At 47.0% G+C, this 19,622-nt stretch overlaps 1 protein-coding gene across 3 annotated transcripts in view; it reads left to right on the forward strand.

The window, feature by feature from the left end:
• The first annotated feature begins 273 nt into the window (after positions 1–273).
• The window catches only part of SLC5A11 (solute carrier family 5 member 11), a 56,480-nt gene continuing 37,131 nt past the window's right edge, over positions 274–19,622 (forward strand). The window contains exons 1-5 of one of the 3 annotated variants that reach the window (XM_070461066.1): positions 274–525; positions 664–872; positions 10,035–10,193; positions 12,858–12,929; positions 19,392–19,496. In XM_070461066.1, coding sequence (XP_070317167.1) covers positions 510–525; positions 664–872; positions 10,035–10,193; positions 12,858–12,929; positions 19,392–19,496 — 561 coding nt within the window. In that variant the 5' untranslated portion in view covers positions 274–509. The remainder of the gene's footprint in view (positions 526–663; positions 873–10,034; positions 10,194–12,857; positions 12,930–19,391; positions 19,497–19,622) is intronic. The other 2 variants (XM_070461064.1, XM_070461065.1) reach the window with 2 other exon arrangements.

Consider the following 19,622-nt stretch of genomic DNA (forward strand, 5'->3'; position numbering starts at 1 on the left):
GTATGGCCAGATCTTCAGATTGTTCTAGTAAACTGGGAAATCTAGAGTCGTATTCAATCCCTTGTTTTGCAAACGCTAGTAACTATCCTTTTCCTTTAAAAAAAATTTTTTTTTTTTTTAATGCTCTGAGCATCCAGTGCAAGCCTTCCGCGGTCCCCCACTGTCTATCCTGGTCTTGTGGGCCCCCGGCCACGGGCTCAGTCACTCCTGACAACTCTGGGCTCCAGGCGCCTGCCTTTGTCCTGCCTCCATCTGGAGAGCGCAGGGCAAAGGAACCGAACAAAGGTGGTCACTGTTACTGGTGCTGTCCCAGCGGTGGGGCCGCCGCGTGTGCCCTCCTGGGACTGCCCCTCTGTCCCCTGCGTCCCCTGCCAGCCTCTCCCCGCCCCCGCTCCCAGCTCGTCCCAAGCCCGCCTGTCCCCAGCGCGGAGGCGGGCCAGTGGCCGAGTGGGCGAGCGGGGCAGGACGCGCCCCGGGCCGGCGGCAGCCACTGCCAGCCCCTCGTTGCCATGGGCCCCCCACCAGGTGAGGAGGTGGGGCCATGTGGGCGGGGCTCAGGTCAGGCCTGCTCAGAGTTCAAGTTCAAGTTCAGGGTTGGGGCTGGCCCGGGACCTCTCCTACTGCCCTGGGGGAGATCACTGACGTTTCCTCTAACCCCTGCAGTAAGCCCAGGCTGGAATTTGGAGTTTGACCTTCGAGGAGCCTCTCTCAGCAGGCGGGGCTGGAGGGAAGGCCACCGCTGTCCTTTCAAACTCTGGCTGCGAGGGAAAAGGAGCCAGAAGGTTCGCCCTCCTCACGGCCAGCTCTGTCTCCCTCCGCCTCAGACGCCGCCGCCGGGACCCAGGGCAGGTGGGCCCTGCATCCAGAGTCAGGTAAGACTCCGTCCAGCACTCCTGCAGCCCCCAAACTGATACCCGTTCTGCAGACGGCGGGCAGCTACTCCGGGGACTGGAGGCAGCGCTGGCGAAGGACGGGGTGGGGGGCGCAGAGCTCCTCTCCCGGGAGGGGGCTGGTCCTGGCCCACGCACACCGGCAGATGCAGCCGGAGCCCCAGGCCGTGCTGGGATCCCAGATCCTCCACTTACCCGGCTTCAGGCCCCTGGGGTGAGCATTTCTCCTTATCTGTCAACTGACAGTGTGAACCTCAGCGCAGCCCAGCCCACAGGTGTGGTGGACTCACGAGGCCCCAGGAGATAAGCAGGTGCAAAAATACCTACATAAACAGCGAAACCCTGCAGGGGTGGGGTGGGGGGGTGAAGGGGTGGAGGGGGCACTGCCTTTGACTTCCATGCGGCTGCTGTTAACTGCAAGCAAATAGGAGTCACTTGTACATGGCAGGCACGTGCGGAGAGCTTTGCATGGTGGACCGGAGTGACTGGCCCAGCCACCCTAACTCACAGAGGAGACAGATTCAGAAAGAATCGCGCCCAAGGCTGCACAGATAGTGAGCTGGCGAAGCTAAGACTCAGCTCCGACAGCCGCGAGCTTATCCACCAAGTCTGGTTTTCAAAAGGTGTCTTCATGACGATTCTGGGAAGCCAGGGGGAGAGATGCTCTCCTTCACTGGACGTCTTGAGGATATGACTTTGGGAGGTGGTCGGTGGGGGGCGGAGGTGTCACAATTGTGTGTGTGTGTGTGTGTGTGTGTATCCGAATTCCTTGACCAGGGATTGAATCTGTGACCCTTGTATTGGAAGCGTGCGGTCAACCACTGAACCGCCAGGACAGTCCCAAGCTGGGTCACAATTGCCAGTATATAGCAAAGGCTCAGAAAATCCCCCATTTGTTTGTTATACAAGTCTACCCAGTGCATGGAGACTTCACAGGTGGCGCTAGTGGTACAGAACCCACCTGCCGATGCAAGAGACATAAGAGACCTGGGTTCGACCCCTGGGTGGGGAAGATGCCCTGGAGGAGGGCATGGCAACCCACTCCAGTATTCTTGCCTGGAGAATCCCATGGACAGAGGAGCCTGCTGGGCTCTAGTCTACAGGGTCGCAAAGAGTCAGGTATGACTGAAGCGACTTAGCACGCATTGAGTGCCTGCTCAGAGGACACAATGTGAGCGAGACAGACAGCGTCCCTGCCTTTGTGGAGCTTACAGTGCAGTGGGAACGAGTGGTAATGAGAGAATCATACAAACGAAATGTCCTGCTCGATTCAACAGTGATGGGAAGTCATATTTGTTATGACGGCAAATCATCCAGCTTAGACTGAAGCCAAGAGAAGACTCATCTGGGGCTGTGACAGTGGGGTGCCGTCTGAAGGATGAGCAGGAGTTTGCCAAGCCAAGAGTGTAGGGAAGAGCATGCCGGGGGGTGGGGAACAGAATGGCAAAGACCCTGAGGCAGAAGTAGCATCCATGGGCTAGAAAGAAGACCAGGGTGAGATGGGGCTGGCAGAGCAAGTCAGCAGGGGCTGAGATGCTTTGAGCAAGAAAAGGAACCCATCTGATTTATGTTCAAAGATCTCTCTGGCTTCCATGTGAGGGGAGTGTCTTCCAAGGAAGCAAGAGTGGCACTGGGGAGACAAGGTGGGAGATTCTTCCTCTGCACTAGACACCAGTGATGGTGGCTTGAATGAAAGCAAGAGAAGTAAAGTGAGAGGAAATAGATGGAGTCCGGCTCCGACATACAACAGAATGGAGTCAGAGGTCAATTCTGGGAGACTGAGATTCTGGGAGCTGAACAAGAGACACTATAATGTCTTTTTTGGTATATTTGCCAGGCCTAGCATCTTTGGTGCTTAGACAGTACCTGGCATGTAAGATGTGCTCGCAGGCCACTGGATGAGTGAACAAACGCAAGAATCAATGAGTAAAAAATTAAATGAATGCAAGATTTGAGGATGACCCTCAGACTTCTGGCCCGAGCAGCGGAGTGGATGAAGTTGCCGTTTAGGGAGATGGAATGCACTGGAAGCCCTTGAAGATCATGATCTCTGTGTTGGACAAGTTACCTTTGAGATGATGACTGAGACTCCATGAGAGATTCCATGCTGGCACTTGGATGGACAGGTCTGGGCTCAGAAGGTGCCCTTTTGACATCTGTTCTCTATAACAGTCATGAGACAAGGTCATCACTGAAGTGGGGAAGGGGCTGGAGAAGAAGCCTCACACCAGGGTCCCTTGCACTCACACCTGTTAACCCCCCAGGGAATCTTTGTGGAAAGCTGTCAGGCCTTATCGTGTCCATGGTTTTCTTGCTAATGACCAGGGAGGTGGCTCTTTCTAACAGGCAGGGGACAGTCTCAGCCTCTGCTTCAGCCCAGAGACCCCCAGAATCTGTCCTCTGGTCTCTTTCAAGAGACCTGTTCCTAGTAAACCGCATGGCCTAGTAAACCGCATGTTTCTGAGCAAGCCAGAAGTGGTCCTCCTTCCGTCCTCTCTTCCGCTGTTTTAGGCTCTGACAGCTCCACTCAGCCTCAGTACTGATCCCTTCCCTCTGACGGGGCTGCCTCTACCATCAGCATCTTGAATTTGAGCCAAAGGCCAGGCTTGTGGTTGGAGAGGGGGCAGTTACCTTCACAGGAGGGTGGAAGGAAAGGGTGTGAGGGGTTGCCGGCCCTGGGAGGGGTAGCCTGTGTGGGCCCGTGTGGTCACCTCTGGAATTTTCCCTGCTAAGGGCCCATGTGCCGAGCGGTAGTTGAGAACTGGCAGATCAAGCCCCGGTTGGAAGCCCCAGTTCAGTCATTTACCAGTGGCGTGACCTTGGGGCCCCAGCCTGGGCTTTCTATGGGGTTAACCAGAACTGCTTAGAGGTGCAATGTGCTTAAAATGAGATTCATACACGTAAGGGCCAGGATCTGCATGACCACAGAGTCTATACTCGTTTTTTTTTTTTTTTCTTTAAATGGTTTTACAAGAAGGGTGGGTTGGGACTTCCCTGGTTGTCCAGAGGTTAAGACTTTGTGCTTCCACTGCAGGGGGCTTGGGTTCGATCCCTGATTGGGGAACTAAGATCCTGCATGCTGCTCAGAATAGCCAAAAAGTAAAAAATAAATAAATAAATGCTTAATGAAAAAAAGAGAGGGATGAGGTCAGACCTAGTGGGTCTGATCACATTCTATAACGAACTCGATTAATATTTTTAGCAAAACTGTGACATAGGCCTGATTATTATCCCCATTTTATAGATGTGAAAACTGAGCCTCAGAGAAGTTATTTGCCCAAGATCATGGAGCTAATGAGAAGTAGAGCTGGGATTTGAACAGGGCAATGCAGTTCTCACATCTTTACAGTTGATCGAAGGGCAACTATTTCCCAGGGAATTTTTGCCCACAATTAAAATTTGTAATTAGACAGTCATTGTCATCTTTAGCCAGTGCAGAGTCCTTCCCTGGTTTCTCTCTCCATCTCTCTCATTCTCTGTCACTGTGATGTTTGTTATTCTTCAGCAAATAGGCCTGCATCCTGGAAAAATAGTTGGTATTATTTTCCACATCAGCATGTATCCATATTTAACATACATGTACGGTTTTATGCTGTAAATCTTGTTCCATTTTCCTCTTTTTCTTTCATTATGAACTGTTTCAGATGCACACATGTCATAAGGAATAATGTGGGGGAAAAAAAATAACGTAGCCCCACCAGTGGATGCACACAGAGGAGCCAGCCTAAGAAACCCAATGCAGTGAAGACAGTCAGAGCCCCACCCTGCTGTGGGCTTGCTGGCCCATCTTTACCTAGCATCGGGGCTCGGAAAATTTCCTCATCTGCTCTGGCAAGTTATGTAAGTGGCCAGAAGGAAAGGGGTGAGCAGCCATCTCTGCTTGCTGAATTTCCTCTGTTCTTGGGCCAGTTGGCAGCTGCGAGGGCAGGGTATTCTTGCAAACAGGGCCGTTGTTAGAGTGCCTGCTTTGCATAGACTCCTGTTAACCCTGGCCTCCCACAGGGTGGTTCTGTCCTCGGAGGTAAAGCCCTCCGGCGCAGTGCAGAGGGTAGCTCTGGGCATGCAAGGGGCTGCAAAGGGCTGGGTGAGATCTCGCGAGGTCGTGGACTGGGTGAAATCTTGCGAGGATGGGGGCCAGGTTCAGTGTCATCACCATTTTGTCCCCGGGGCCTAGCGCAGAGCCTGGCACACAGCTGGTGCCTAATAAATGTTTGTGCAAAGATACAAGTAGATGGAAGGAAGGAGGGGAGGAGAGAAAGGAGAGAAGGGCAGGGAGGAAAAAGAGACAGACAAGCCATTACTGGGTTGCAACAAGCTTCGATTCAGGACCTGAGTTCGAATCCCACCTCTGCACTTCCTATAACCCAGAGGCTAGTGGCACAGCCGTGACCTGAACCCAGCTCACTCTTACTTCACGGTGGCTCCATTTCCCACCTGTAAAATGGAAGTGTAACCTGGGTGGCTCAGTGGTAAAGAATCTGCTTGCCAATGCAAGAGACTTGGGTTCGATCCCTGGGTTGGGAAGATCCCCTGGAGAAGGAAATGGCAACTCACTCCAGTATCCTTGTCTGGGAAGTCCCAGGGACAGAGGAGCCTGGTGGGCTACAGTCCAGGGGGTCACAGAGTCAGACACAAGTCAGACTGAACAATAGCAGCAAGTGTGTTTGCCTCACGGGCTGACAAGGATGAGGAAGAGGACCAACGCAACCTGAGTTCCAGGCCTGCAACTTCCATAAACAGCCTTGGAGATGATGCCGTTACAGTGATGGCGTGGCTTTGCTGCGTGAGGGCATGTGGAGGGCTCCCCTGGGACACGTGGCCAAGGCTCCAGCCCTTGGGTTCCGCAGCCTCTCTGGTCCATGTCGCTAGCCCCTGTCCCCACCCTGAAGAAAGCCGTACATCCTGGCTGCCGGCAGGGCCCCCGCCTCCCTGGGACTCGAGAAGAGCCTGGAGTCAGTGCCAGCCTGCCCAGAGCTGGTGATGAATGGCTTGTTTATCTGCTCCCGGCCCTCTCGGTGCCTGGCAGGCAGAGGCCTGGAAGGGGCCGCTGGGAGCGGGCCGTGGACAGGGGAGGGCTGGCTCACCAGTCTGCCTGATGCCCCTCTTTCCTTCCTCCCCTTCCTCCCTTTCAGACCTGCAGAGTTCTAGAACAAGCCGCCCCACTCCCCAGCTCAATATAAATCTCCACCTCAAGCTGCTTCCTCCACTCTTAGTCCTCATCTTCATCAAGTCCCCCGTTTTGGAAGCAGCAGGGTACTTGAAAGCAGTTGAACTGTTTGAAAATGCAGGCGCTGAACCCTCCTATGCTGTTGGTGGGAATGTAAATTGGTGTAACCACTATGGAGAACAGTATGGAGGTTCCTCAAAAAGCTGGAGTTAACATATGATCCAACAATCCCACTCCTGGGCATGTATTCAGAGAAAAGTCGAGTTCAAAAGGAGACATGCAATATTCATAGCAGCTCTGTTTACAGTAGCCAAGACACAGAAGTGTCTATTAACACAGTGGATAAAGAAGATGTGGTACATATATACACAGTGGAATACTACTGAGCCATAAAAAAGAATGAAATAATACCACTTGCAGCAACATGGGGGGACCTAGAAATTATCATACCAAGTGCAGTAAGTCAAAGAACACTCACAGGCGGAATCTAAAAAATGAACAAATTAATCTACATACAAAACAGAAACAGACACAGGCATAGAAACAAACATGATTACCGAAGGGAAGAGAGGAGAGATGAATTAAGAGTTTAGGATTAGCAGATATACTACTATATAAGAAACAAATAAACCACAAGAGCCTACTGTATTGAACTATATTCAGTATCTTGAATGACCTGTAATGGAAAAGAATCTGAAAAAGGGTATATATCACTCTGCTGCACACCAGAAACTAACACAATACTGTAAATCAGCTATATTTTAATAATAATACTTTTTTATAAAGGATGGGCAGGGAATTCCCTGGTAGTCCAGTGGTTAGGACTCCATGCTTTCACTGCTGAGGATGAGGGTTCAAACTAAAATCCCATAAACCGCATAGTAAAAAAAAATTAAAAAATAAAAAACCACATAGCTCTGAAATCAGATCTGGAATTGAGTCCTGCCTTGGGCACTCAGTCATGCAACACCACTTCCTCGTCTGTGGAGTGGCAGTAAGAACACTGCTTAACCAATAAGGGCTTCGCCCTTGAGTCAGACCTTAAAGATCATCTAGCCCTCTTGTCTTCAAGCCTCCAAATCTGCCTCTTGGTTAGAGCCTTCTTTATGAATCTCCACTTCCACCCTAGGGAGCTCTCTAGCAGTCTTCCCACCCCACTTTCTCCTTGCAAGTTCTCTGGTTCAGTTAGGTTATTACCATCCCATTGGACTGATGACAATTATCATAAAACCTAAGCTTGACAGAGGCGGGGAGGGCTGAGGGGTGACCTGGGATGGACTTCGGGCTTTTGCTACATACTCCTGCCTTCAAGCTGGGTAAGTGAGTTGGGTTTGCCTGATACTGGCTGTCCATCTTCTTTCCTTCCCCTCTTCTCTTGTCCGTCCATCTTTGGATCAGTGTTATGGATCAATGGTTGTTTGGATCTTCTCACAGTTCTGAGAAGCTGTAAGCATCCTCTCAACAGAAGAGCAAGGCCCAGGCCCAGGGAGTGACGGTGTGGGAAGGGATGTTAAAGGTTATTGAGCGCCCCCCTGAGGCATCTTCTCTAAATGAGTGTCTCTAGTCTCCTCCAGTGCTTCTCAACACAGGGGACCTTTGTGGCTGCCGCACCTGTGGAGAGGAGCTGCTGGCCTCGAGTGGGTGGCTTCCAGGGATGCTGCTAAACATCTACAATGCACCAGACAGCCCCCCGTAACAAGGAACTGCAAGATCCAAAATGCCGATAGTGCTGCATATGAAAAGCCCTGGTTTAAGAACCAGGAATATTCACCCAGATTACCAGGCTACTCCACCTCTGGGCAGCTCTGGTCAGAAGCAGGAAATGGTTCAGCAGTTCTTCCCCTCTCTCAGTTAAGCTCCAGGTTCTATCAGTTCTGGGGCTTCTTTGGTGGCGCAGCTGGTAAAGAATCCACTTGCAATGCAGGAGACCCTGGTTTGATTCCTGGATCTGGAAGATCCCCTGGAGAAGCGATAGGCTACCTACCCCGGTATTCTTGGGCTTGTCTGGTGGATCAGACAGTAAAGAATCTGCCCATAATGCAGGATACTTGGGTTCGATCCCTGGGTTGGGAAGATCCCCTGGAGGAGGGCACGGCTTTTTATTATTCTTTTCTTTTTTTTTTTTTTTTTATAGATTCAAACATTCTGGTTTTCCTCTGTAGAGTCACGCTTTATTCTGTGCTTCTGGAATCAAATCGATTCTGGTTTTCTTATTTCTCTTAAATTCAAAGCTTACTCAGTATAATAGGTAAAATGATCTGACTCCCCTTTTGAGTCAGATGGAGCAATTATATGTTGAATTATCCATAATTTTAACCATACATTGCTGTTCTTTTGTTTCTCTTTTATAATAGAGCTTTATATTGATTTTTAAAAAATGTGTGTAGGTAGGTAACATTATCTATGAGTTTCGTTTCAGTATTCAGTAGACAGTGTATTATAAAATATTTGTTATAGAAACGGGATAATATTTGAAGATGATGATATCTGCTTTCTGTAGAAAGAAAACTACTGACCTTACAGAATCCTTTGAATGATATTAAAGAATTGGTATAATGCCTTCATAGATAATGAGCCTCACTGCTCACTTCTTTGCTCCCAATCTTAATCCTTAGGGAAGAATCTGATGGTTCCTTAAGCATAAGACACTTATTCATATCTTAATGTCTGTGGATACTGTTGCCTTAGCCTGGAATGTACCCCCATCCCTGCTCATGGCATGTAGGACCGCCTACACATTCTTCAAAACCCAGTGCATGTACTACCATCCATTTTCCTCCTTGTAAAATCAGGTGGTCTTTGCCTCACTGCCTATTGTAGAAAATTAGTGATAGAGATAATAGCAGCTACAATTTACTGAGCACAGCTGTGTGTGGCATTGTTTTCCACACTTCACAGGTACTACATCATGATGATCTATGAAATGTAACCTCTTATTGTCCCATTTTCTGATAGGAAGGCAAAGAGTTAAGAGTAGTTAGGGAATTTGTCCAAGCTCTCAGAGTCAGTAAGGGGTGGACCCAACTGGATGACTCTTAGGCTTGAATCCTTAATACGTCTGTCATTATACACACCCACTTGTATGAAACATCATGTTGTGTTATTATCTATGAGCTGAGTTACCCCATTACTTGGCTGCCCACTTTGCAAGGTTATAAACTCTTAGGATGAGGCCTGTCATATAGAAGGTGCTATGTAAATGCTTGTTAAATAAACACATTTGAACTTCCCTGGTGGTCCAGTGGCTGAGAATCCACCTACCAACACATGGACACAGGCTCCATTCCTGGTCCCTGAAGATTCCACCCGCCACGGGGCAACTCAACCTGTGGGCCACAGCTACCGAGCCTGTGCTCTAGAGCCTGTGAGCCACAAATACTGAAGCCCGCAAACTCTAGAGCTGGTGCTTTGCAACAAGAGAAGCCACCACAATGAAAAACCCGTGCACTGCGTTGAGAGAAAGCTCACTCGCAACAAGGAAGACCCAGTGCAGCCAAAATAAAAAACAAATGCAAATTTAAAATTAAATAAATATACACATTTTATGGGCATATCCAGCAGCGAAACAAGATTGTATCGACTGGCTGAACCTTAGACAAAATTGCTGGCTTGACTTTCACCCAGCTGCGAGATACAAGGGAAACAGACTGACTCAGGTGTCCTGTTTTTCTCTCACTCCTGGATATGTGGAAGAGGGTGGTGAGACATCTATGCTACTTAAGCTGTTTATTTTTCTTTGTATTTTGCCAAGTGAATGGTGGGGTTGGTGAACATTAACTGTAGATTGGATGTGGCTTCCTTGTAAATATTTGCTGAATGAGAGAGAGAATGGATGGATTTGCCTTCCTGAGGTCTGTCTCCATCACACATCCTTCCACATGTGTCTTTCTGCTTGGTTGCCCAAGGAGGCAGTTATGGAAAGGGTGAGAAATGTGGCACTGGGTCCTGGTATGTGACGCACATTTGCACTTCCACAGGGTTGCAAGAATTCATTCAGGACCATGGAGAGCAGCGCCAGCAGCCCTCCACCCACACAGTCAGATCCCCTGGAGGCGTTTCCCCGGAGGACGCTGGAAGCAGGGGACATCGCAGTGCTGATTCTGTATTTCCTCTTTGTCCTGGCTGTCGGACTATGGGTAAGTCAGGTCAGAGGGAGAGACTGGCTCAAGGTCTTACAGTACATAGAACTTTGTTCTTTTTTATTTTTATTTTTGGCCACACGGCATGGCTTGTGGGTTCTTAGGTCCCCAACCAGGGATCACACTCATGCCCCGTGCAGTCAAAGTGTGGAGTCCTAACCTCTGGACCACCAGGGCAGTCCTAAGAGTCAAGGTTTTCAAGTGAGGCAGGATTGGTATCAGGATTAGGGGTATGGGTAGAGTTAGAATAAGGGTTAGAGTTGCTGGGAATCTGTATTTTCACGAGAGAATCAGGAGACTCTGATGTAGTACTGGTTTGGGAAGCCTTGGATTTAGATGACCCCTTTTAGCTCAAGGAGTTCTTTACTCTTGGAAAATACTTCTTATGTCAGAGCTCAGCAGGAATAAGCCATAGTGTCTGTTTGCTATAGTAAGATCTTTTGCAGGGATGAAAAGATATCATTTCATGTCATCTCCCATCCAGTAAGACTCCTCTTACCAATATCTGCACCCAGAGCTGGGAGAAGTTACAACTTATCCAAGATCACTTAGTGGTTTAAATGTCTCTGTTAAAGTACCTTTAGGGCCAAGAAGCTCACTCCTAACGAGCTCTGAAATCAAGCTGACCTGGGTTTGAGTTCTCAGTCTTCCTTTCTGTAGAAATATGGCACTAGATAAGTGACTGCTTCTGAGCCTTGATTTGTTCATGTATTAGATTGGCTTGATGATATCAGCCTCATAGAAATTGAAAGTGAAAGTCACTCAGTCCAACTCTTTGTGACCCCATGGACTATAGACCACTAGGCTCCTCTGTCCATGAAATTCTCCAGGCAAGAATACTGGAGTGGGTTGTCATTCCCTCTTCCAGAGGATCTTCCTAATCCAGAGATGGAACCTGGGTCTCCTGCATTGCAGGCAGATTCTTTATCATCTGAGACACCCAAGGAATCTCCCACAGGAGTTGGTGAGAATTAAAATGAGATGATGCTTCAAAATGCTTTACTGCAGAGCCTGGCACATGGTGAGTGAGTGAGTGAAAATCACTCAGCCGTGTCCAACTCCTGGAGATCCCGTGGACTGTAGCCTTCCAGGCTCCTTTGTCCATGGAATTCTCCAGGCAAGAATACTGGAGTGAGTTGCCACTTCAGAGGATCTTCCTGACCCAAGGGATTGAACCCAGGTCTCCTGCATTGCAGGCAAATTCTTTACTGTCTGAGTCAGCAAGGCAGCCCCCTGGCACATGGTACTGATACTCAATAAATGACTTCCATTGTGGGATGTCACAGACAAACCATGGTCTAAAACTCAGGTGCCTGGGGGACCTAGTAGGTTATTATACATGTGTGAGGCAGGGGGTTGTAGGGGGTATTGACCTGAAGAGTTTGTTTCCTCTATGGGATTCAAATGTAAATCTTACAGACCATACATCTAACAGGGACTTCCCTGGTGGACCAGTGGTTAAGAATCCACCTTCGAATGCAGGGGACACAGGTTCGATCGCTGGTAGGGGAACTAAGATCCCACCTGCTGTGCAGGGACGACGTCTGTGCAGCTACAACTGCTGAGGCCATGGGCCACACCCAGAGAGAAAGCTGGGTGCTGCAGCCAAGACTCCACACAGCCAGAAACAGACAAGTAAATAACTCCTGAAAAACAAGCCATGGGTCACACAAAGCATATTTGATCTAAAAAGTACAACCACTAGTGAATATAACTAAAAAGAAGTAGAAGGACTTCCCTGGCGGGGTGTGGGTTCCATCCTTGGTCAGGGAGCTAAGATTCCACATGCCTCATGATCAAAAAAACAGAAAAAAATACAAAAGACATAACATAAAACAGAAGCAATATTGTAACAAATTCAATAAAGAATTTTAAAAATGATCCGCATCAAAAAAAAAAAAAAAAAAAAAACCAAGGGAGAAAACAGAACAAAAAAGTAGAACCACAGATATATAGAAGAAACTAGTGGTTATCAGTGGGGAGAGGGGAGGAGAAATACAGGAGTAGGGCATTAAGAGGTACAAACTATTAGGCATAAAATAAGTTTCAAGAATATATTGCATAATACAGAGGATATAGCCAATATTTTATAAGTGGAGTATAATATTTAAAAATCATAAATCACCTATAACATATAATACCATACATCACCTATACTTTTTTTTTTAAAGGACCTCAGAGGCTTTTTTTTTAATTCGAAATTTTTATTTTGGGGCCTCACCACAGAGCATGTGGGATCTTAGTTCCCTAACCAGGGAAGTAGAAGAAAAGTCTTAGCCTCTGAACCACCATGGAAGTCCCTCACTTTTTTTAAAAAAAAAATTAGAGTTGAGGGACTTCCCTGGTGGTCCAGTGGTTAGCACTCCACTCTTTCACTGCCGAGGGCAGTGTTCCCCATCCCTCGTTGGGGAACTTAAATCCCACAAGTTGCATGGTGCAACAAATAGTGAAGTAAGATATTTCATGCAAATAGTGGCCATGGGAAGTATTGCTCAGGGACTCTTACAAAAACAAACAAAACCCCAAACCGGACAAACCCCCAAATATGTTTGATGTCTGAATCTGGCCTGCTGGACTCCCAGGTATAATCAGGGACTAGACTATCTGGGGGCGCCTCTGATCACTAGCATTTCCTTTACCCAATGCTCTTCTGTCTTTCAGTCCACAGTGAAGACCAAAAGAGACACAGTCAAAGGCTACTTTCTAGCTGGAGGGAACATGCTGTGGTGGCCAGTAAGTAGTCTTTGGTTCAACTAAAAGACTCTTTAAGTCCCGATACTCTGTCTAGCCTTTGCTTTCTCAGGACTCTCTGGTTCCTTGTTGTCTGGAAGTCACAGTCTAAACCAGAGAAGACTTAGCTCCAACTCGAAACAGTTTGAACAAAAGGAATCCATCAGCTCACCTAAGGGAAAAACCTAGAGTTGGTCTGGTTTCAGGTATGGCAGGGTATAGGGGCTCAAGTGATCATTGGTATCTGGTTTATCCCACCTATCTGTCTATCTATCTGTCTTTCTATTTGTATCTATCTTTCTATCTATCTGCCTGTCTATCTGGGCTTCCCTGATGGCTCAGAGGATAAACAATCCACCTGCAATTCAGGAGACACAGAAGATGTGGGTTCGATCCCTGGGTTGGGAAGATCCCCTGGAGGAGGAAATGGCAACCGTCTCCAGGATTCTTGCCTGGGAAAATCCCATGGACAGAGGAGCCTGGTGGACTCCAGTCCATAGGGCCGCATGAGTTGGACACACAACTGAGTGATTAAGCACACACATTTATCTGTCTATCCATAATTTGTCTATCACCTATCTATCTCTATCAGCTCCTCTTCTTTTGGATGGGTGCCATTCCCAACAAGCTCAACTTCGTGTCAACAGGATGATGGCCACAGCTCCAGACTTTCCATCGTCTCCATCTCCAGCCTAGCATGGGACGAACTCCAGCCTCTGTGGCAGGATTCCTGGAAAATACATGTCCCAAGCCCATCTCTGTGTTAGTCACTGTGACCAAGGTAGTTTGCTATGTTAAGTGACTCAAGGCTGGGTCACACACTCAGTGCCTAATCTGGAGGGCATGGAGCCTGCTCTGAGGCATATGTGATGAGAAATAAGAAGGGCTAGACCCTGAAGGAAAACTGGAGACCATTACTGGGACCAGGTGGAAGGAATGTTGAGAACCCGAATAGCAAATACAACAGCCCAATTAGTAGCTGCTATTCAAGGGAAGCTAAAGGCCTTGCTAAATACATTGTTGTTCAGTCGCTCAGTCATGTCCGATTCTTTGTGAGCCCATAGACTGCAGCATGCGAGGCTTCCCTGTCCTTCACCATCTCCCAGAACCTGCTCAAACTCATGTGCATTGAGTCAGTGATGCTATCCAACCATCTCATCCTCTGTCATCCACTTCTCCTCCTGCCTTCAATCTTTCCCAGCATCAGGGTCTTTTCTAATGAGTCAGCTCTTCGCATCAGGTGGCCAAAGTATTGGAGGTTCAGCTTCAGCATCACTCCTTCCAATGAATATTTAGGGTTGGTTTCCTTTAGGATTGACTGGTTTGAGCTTTTGCAGTCCAAGGGACTCTCAAGAGCTTCCCCCAACAACCCAGTTCAAAAGTCTCAATTCTTCAGTACTCGGTCTTCTTTATGGTCCAACTCTCACATCCTTACATGACTACTGGAAAAACTATAGCTTTAACTAGATGGACCTTTGTCAGCAAAGTAATGTCTTTCCTTTTTAATGCACTGCCTGGGTTTGTCGTAACATTTCTTCCAAGGACCAAGCATCTTTTAATTTCATGGCTGCAGTCACCATCTGCAGTGATTTTAGAGCCCAAGAAAATAAAGTCTGTCACTGTTTCCATTGTTTCTCCATCTATTTGCCATCTGTTTGAAGTGATGGGACTGGATGCCATAATCTTAGTTTTCTGAATGTTGAATTTTAAGCCACCTTCTTCACTCTCCTCTTTCACCTTTGTCAAAAGGCTCTTTAGTTACTCTTTGCTTTCTACCATAAAGGTAGTGTCATCTGCATATCTGAGGTTACTGATGTTTCTCCTGGCAATCTTGATTTTTGCTTGTGCTTCATCCTGCCCAGCATTTCACATGACGTACTCTGCATATAAGTTAAATAAACAGGGTGACAATATAGAGCCTTGAGGTACTTCTTTCCCAACTTGGAACTAGTCTGTTTTTCCATGTCCGGTTCTAACTGTTGCTTTTTGACCTGCATACAGGTTTCACAGGAGGCAGGTAAGATGGTCTGGTATTCCCATCTCTTGAAGATTTTTCCAGTTTGTGGAAATACACACAAGCACACATATACACACACATATATGCACATAAGCCTCTGCTTCATGGGTCCTGAGTAAGGAATCAGGAATGATAATTTTATTCATGATCTTCTATTATAAGTGTTAAATCTCCCAACTAAAAAGAGGGAAGGCATTTCCCATTTGCAGGGAGTCCAAAATGTGTAAGATGCAGAGAGATAGCTGGTATCTGAGCCGCTGGTCAATACAGTGTCTGAAGACAATGACCACACTGTTCTCAAAAGATACCAAAAATGAGCTCTGTGTTATATATTCAGTAAATTAGTTAGAACAATTCCCTGTCCAGCACTGCACCAAACAGAGGAGACATCACTGAGCTTGTCTTCACCCTCAAGGAGCTTGTAATCTAGTGCAGCGTTTCCTGAAATGTGAACAACAGGTGCACCGTGATTTTTCAGCTGTGCACAGACACAGCATTGAATAACATCAGATTGCATCGTGGGAATATTCCCTTTCCTATTCCCAGTTAGTCCTCTTGGTTATATAAAAGAAAGTCACAATTTGCTACTAAGATGGCTTTACCGGTCTTTCAGCACTGACTAATCTGTGTTTAACAAAGAGAATGCAAGCCTCAGGTTAAGTAAATTTGGTAGTCAAAGAACCTAGAGATAATTTAGTAACTCTTTTTTTCATTTTCATCTTATTTGTATGGTTCTCTTCTATGTAAAGCAACTGATACTGGTTTTCCTCGTGAAGTTGTAAATACATACATATGCATGTATCATATTAATATATAATAATTGGTTAAGTAATAAAATATATAATCATATATATAAGTTAAAGAAGTCAGTATAAGCTAAAATATTGAGTAAATACCAATGCAGGTGCAGGGGACATAGAGATGGCTACCGAAGAAGTACTCAGTGACTGAATCTTTTCTTTACAGTTTTTACTGAAATTGTTGCAATATTGCTTCTGTTTTATGTTTTGGATTTTTGGCCGTGAGGCATGTGGGATCTCAGCCCCCGAACCAGGGATGGAACCCACACCCTCTACATTGGAAGGTGAAGTCTTAACCACTGGACCTCCAGGGAAGTCCTGTAATGATTGAACTTTAAGAAATGCTGGTCAAATGGTCTTTATGATGAGTGATGCTGGGCTCAAAAAAAAAAAAATCCGTTGGAATATAGCAGCTCACCTAAGTATGCCTGCTTTTGCATACTTGTATCCATTTCTTTGCTCATATGCTTGGATGACGTTTTAGGTCAAGAAGGAAAGGGCAGTTGTGTAACTTTCTTTGCTTTCCTCACTTGGGAGAATGATGTCAACAGAAAGGAGGTATGGTTAAGAGAACGGGCTTTGGAACAAGTGCATCAGTTAGCTATTGCTCCTGAGAAGCCACCCATAAATTTAGTGGCTCACAACCACTCCAGTGTATTATTTCTTTTTAAAATTTATTTTTAAAAAGCTGAAGTATAGTGGACTTACAATGTTATGTTAATTTCTGCTGTACACCAAAGTGACTCAGTTATATATATATATATATAGTGCACTATATCTTTGTAAGAGATTAATTAATTTTTGGTTATGCTGCGTCTTCATTGCTTCACTTGGGCTCTCTCTAGTTGCAGTGAGTGGGGGCTACTCTTCGTTGCAGTGCACAGGTTTCCCATTGCAGTGGCTCTTCTTGTTTCGGAGCCCAGGCTCTAGGCGCATGGGCTTCAGTAGTTGCGGCTCACAGGCTCAGCAGTTGCGGCTCGTGGGCTCTAGGGTGAGGGAGTTGTGGTGCATGGGCTTTAGTTGTTCTGTTTCCCAGCATGTGAATCTTCCCAGACCAGGGATTGAACCCATTTCCCCCGTGTTGGCAGACAGACTCTCATTCACTGTACCGCTAGGGAAGTCCCAGCGGTATAATAAACCATTATTCTAATGATTGCATGGTTCGAGTGGGTGGTTCCTCCGCTGCTCTTTAGCACTTCAGCTCTATGGCACTGCATTTAGCTGTTGGCTGGATGGGCTGGAAGCCAAAACGGCCCCACATCCACAGATGTGGCTCTGGTGGGGATGGCTAGAAGACTAGGGCTTCACTCTCTACATGCCCCTCATCATTTAGTGACCCAGACCAAGGTTTTTATAAGGCATTTGACTTCAAAGGGCAAAAATGAAAGCTGCCGGGCTGCTGAGCCTTGACCTGGAAGTCACACAGTGTCACTTTCACCGCATCATATTGGTCAAAATAAGCCATCGGCCAGTGCGAGTTCTTTATGGGAAGAGCGGAAAAGTCACATTTCAGAGGAACACGCAGGGTGGTGTCATTGGGAATGGCAGAGTAAAGATCTTTGAACTTTCCCCCAGAGAACTTTGTTAAAAAATTATTTATTTTATTCTGTTTTGGTTGTGCTGGGTTTTTGTTGCTGCATAGGTTTTCTCTAGTTGCAGTCAGCAGGGGCTCCTCTTCATTGCACTGCATGGGTTTATCATTGTGGTGGCTTCTCTTGTTGCAGAGCATGGACCCTAGGGCACGTGGGCTTCAGTAGTTGCAGCTTGCTGGCTTTAGAGCATCGGCTCCGTAGTTGCCACACATGGGGTTTGTTGCTCCCCAGCACGTGGAACATTTTCAGGCCCGGGATCAAACCTGTGTCCCCTGCATTGGCAGGTTCTTATCTACTGTACCACCAGGGAAGCCCCTGTGTGTGTGTCCTAAGTCACTTGAGTCGTGTCTGACCCTGTGTGACCCTATGGACTGTAGCCCGCCAGGTTCCTCTGTCCATGGGATTCTCCAGGCAAGGGTACTGGAGTGGTTGCCATTCCCTTCTCCAGAGGATCTTCCCAACCCAGGAACTGAACCCGTGTTTCTCATGTCTCCTGCACTGGTGGGCAGATTCTTTACCAGGGAGCTTTAATTCAAGAAAAACAACTGAATCTCAACAAGATCAGGAAGCTGTGTGGTGTCTTACCTGGCTCTGTTCCCATCCGCTTCTCTTCAGCTCTGCAGTAGTCTTGAAGACGAGTAGGTTAGAACAGGATTGGATCTTGTTCAAAGCCCCATTCTCATATTATTGCCAGTATTTTACCCTAGAAAGCACCCTTGTACAACTTGTCTTTATTTGATCCAAATCAATGATCACCCAGTGTGAGCAGGTTTTTTATCCAGAGGTGTTAGTTAAAAAATCATCAATTTGACATTGCAGCTGCCTGAGGTTCATGGGGTCGCAAAGAGTCGGACACGACTGAGTGACTGAAATGAACTGAACTGAACTGAACTGAGCTAATCAAGGAATTAAAATGGCACATTAGGTAGTATCTATTTAACGCAAATAGTAATAGTCCCTAAGCTGAACTACAGATTAAACTACAGATTCAATCCTTATCATAATTCCATCTGCATACCACCCCCCTTGTTTTGCAGAAATTGGTAAGGCAATCCTAAAATTCAGATGGAAACACCAGGGACCCAGAATAGCTGAAACAATCTTTTTTTTTTTTTTTTTTTTTTTAAACAATCTTGGAAAGGAAGAAAAAAGCTGGAGGACTGACTTAGGACTTCTCTACTTCAAAACACTACCAAGCTACTACATTCAAGGGAGTGTGATACTGGCAGATCAGTGGCATAGAGTCAGATAAAAACCAGAGATGAGAAACTCAATGGGAGGTACCACAGTCCCCTCACAAGCAGTCCCTCTCTCTCTTTCTCCCCCGATCATCGTCTCTATCTTTGTCTCTATCTGGTTCTGTCCTCCCTTAAGCTGCCTTTTTCTGCATCTTCTTCATTCTCCTCTCAGAGCGACAGACATGAATGTGCTGCTCACCCCGCTCCCCATCCCCTTGCTACACACACACTGCCCTGGGTTACGTGTCCCCCAGCCTAAGGGACCAGCAAAGATGACTTCCCAGGTCCAGATTCCCAGGAGAGAGAATGCAATTGGCCCAACTGGGGCCAGGTGCCCAGGTTTGTCTTATGTAATCAATGAAGTCCAGGAATTAGGGTCCTCAAGAATAATTCTACCCACTTAGAGTTCTATTAGAAGGGCTGTCTACTTTGCTAAGTTAGAAGTGGGGCTGAGGAACAACATAGGCTTCCTGATTCTCATCCTGGAGCACTTTCTACAACACCTGTTATCTTCCCTAACCCCTAGGGAGGCTGCATACAGTTGTTCAAGTTGTGCACCGCACAACCCTAGTGGGGGGCACAATTTACATTTTAGGCATCCTAGATATACATATTTGTTATACCAGTTTCCTAAAGATGAAAGTTAAAGAGTCTTGGAGGAGAGGTTTTTTCTAATTTGAAAAAAGTTGCTAGATAAACTAGGGTTGACCCCACTTTCTCCTTCTGTCTTGGTCCCTCTGGAGTATGGGAAGAAGGGGAGTGGGAAGAAGCCACCCCAGACCTTGACTCCAGGATCTGACCTGTCCGTCTCCCCACAGGTGGGTGCATCCTTGTTTGCCAGCAATGTTGGAAGTGGACATTTCGTTGGCCTGGCAGGGTCAGGTGCCGCTGCGGGTCTTTCCGTAACTGCTTACGAGCTTAATGTAAGTGTGTTTCCAGGGCAATGTCAGTTCAAGATTACCAACAGGTGGATCCGGGGGAGGGGGGAGGCAGTTTTGTGCATGCTCTGCTCTTCTAAATATAGAGTGGTGCTTTATGAAGAAACAAGC

The sequence above is a fragment of the Odocoileus virginianus genome, chromosome 33 (assembly GCF_023699985.2).
Source record: "Odocoileus virginianus isolate 20LAN1187 ecotype Illinois chromosome 33, Ovbor_1.2, whole genome shotgun sequence".
Classification (NCBI taxonomy): domain Eukaryota; kingdom Metazoa; phylum Chordata; class Mammalia; order Artiodactyla; family Cervidae; genus Odocoileus; species Odocoileus virginianus.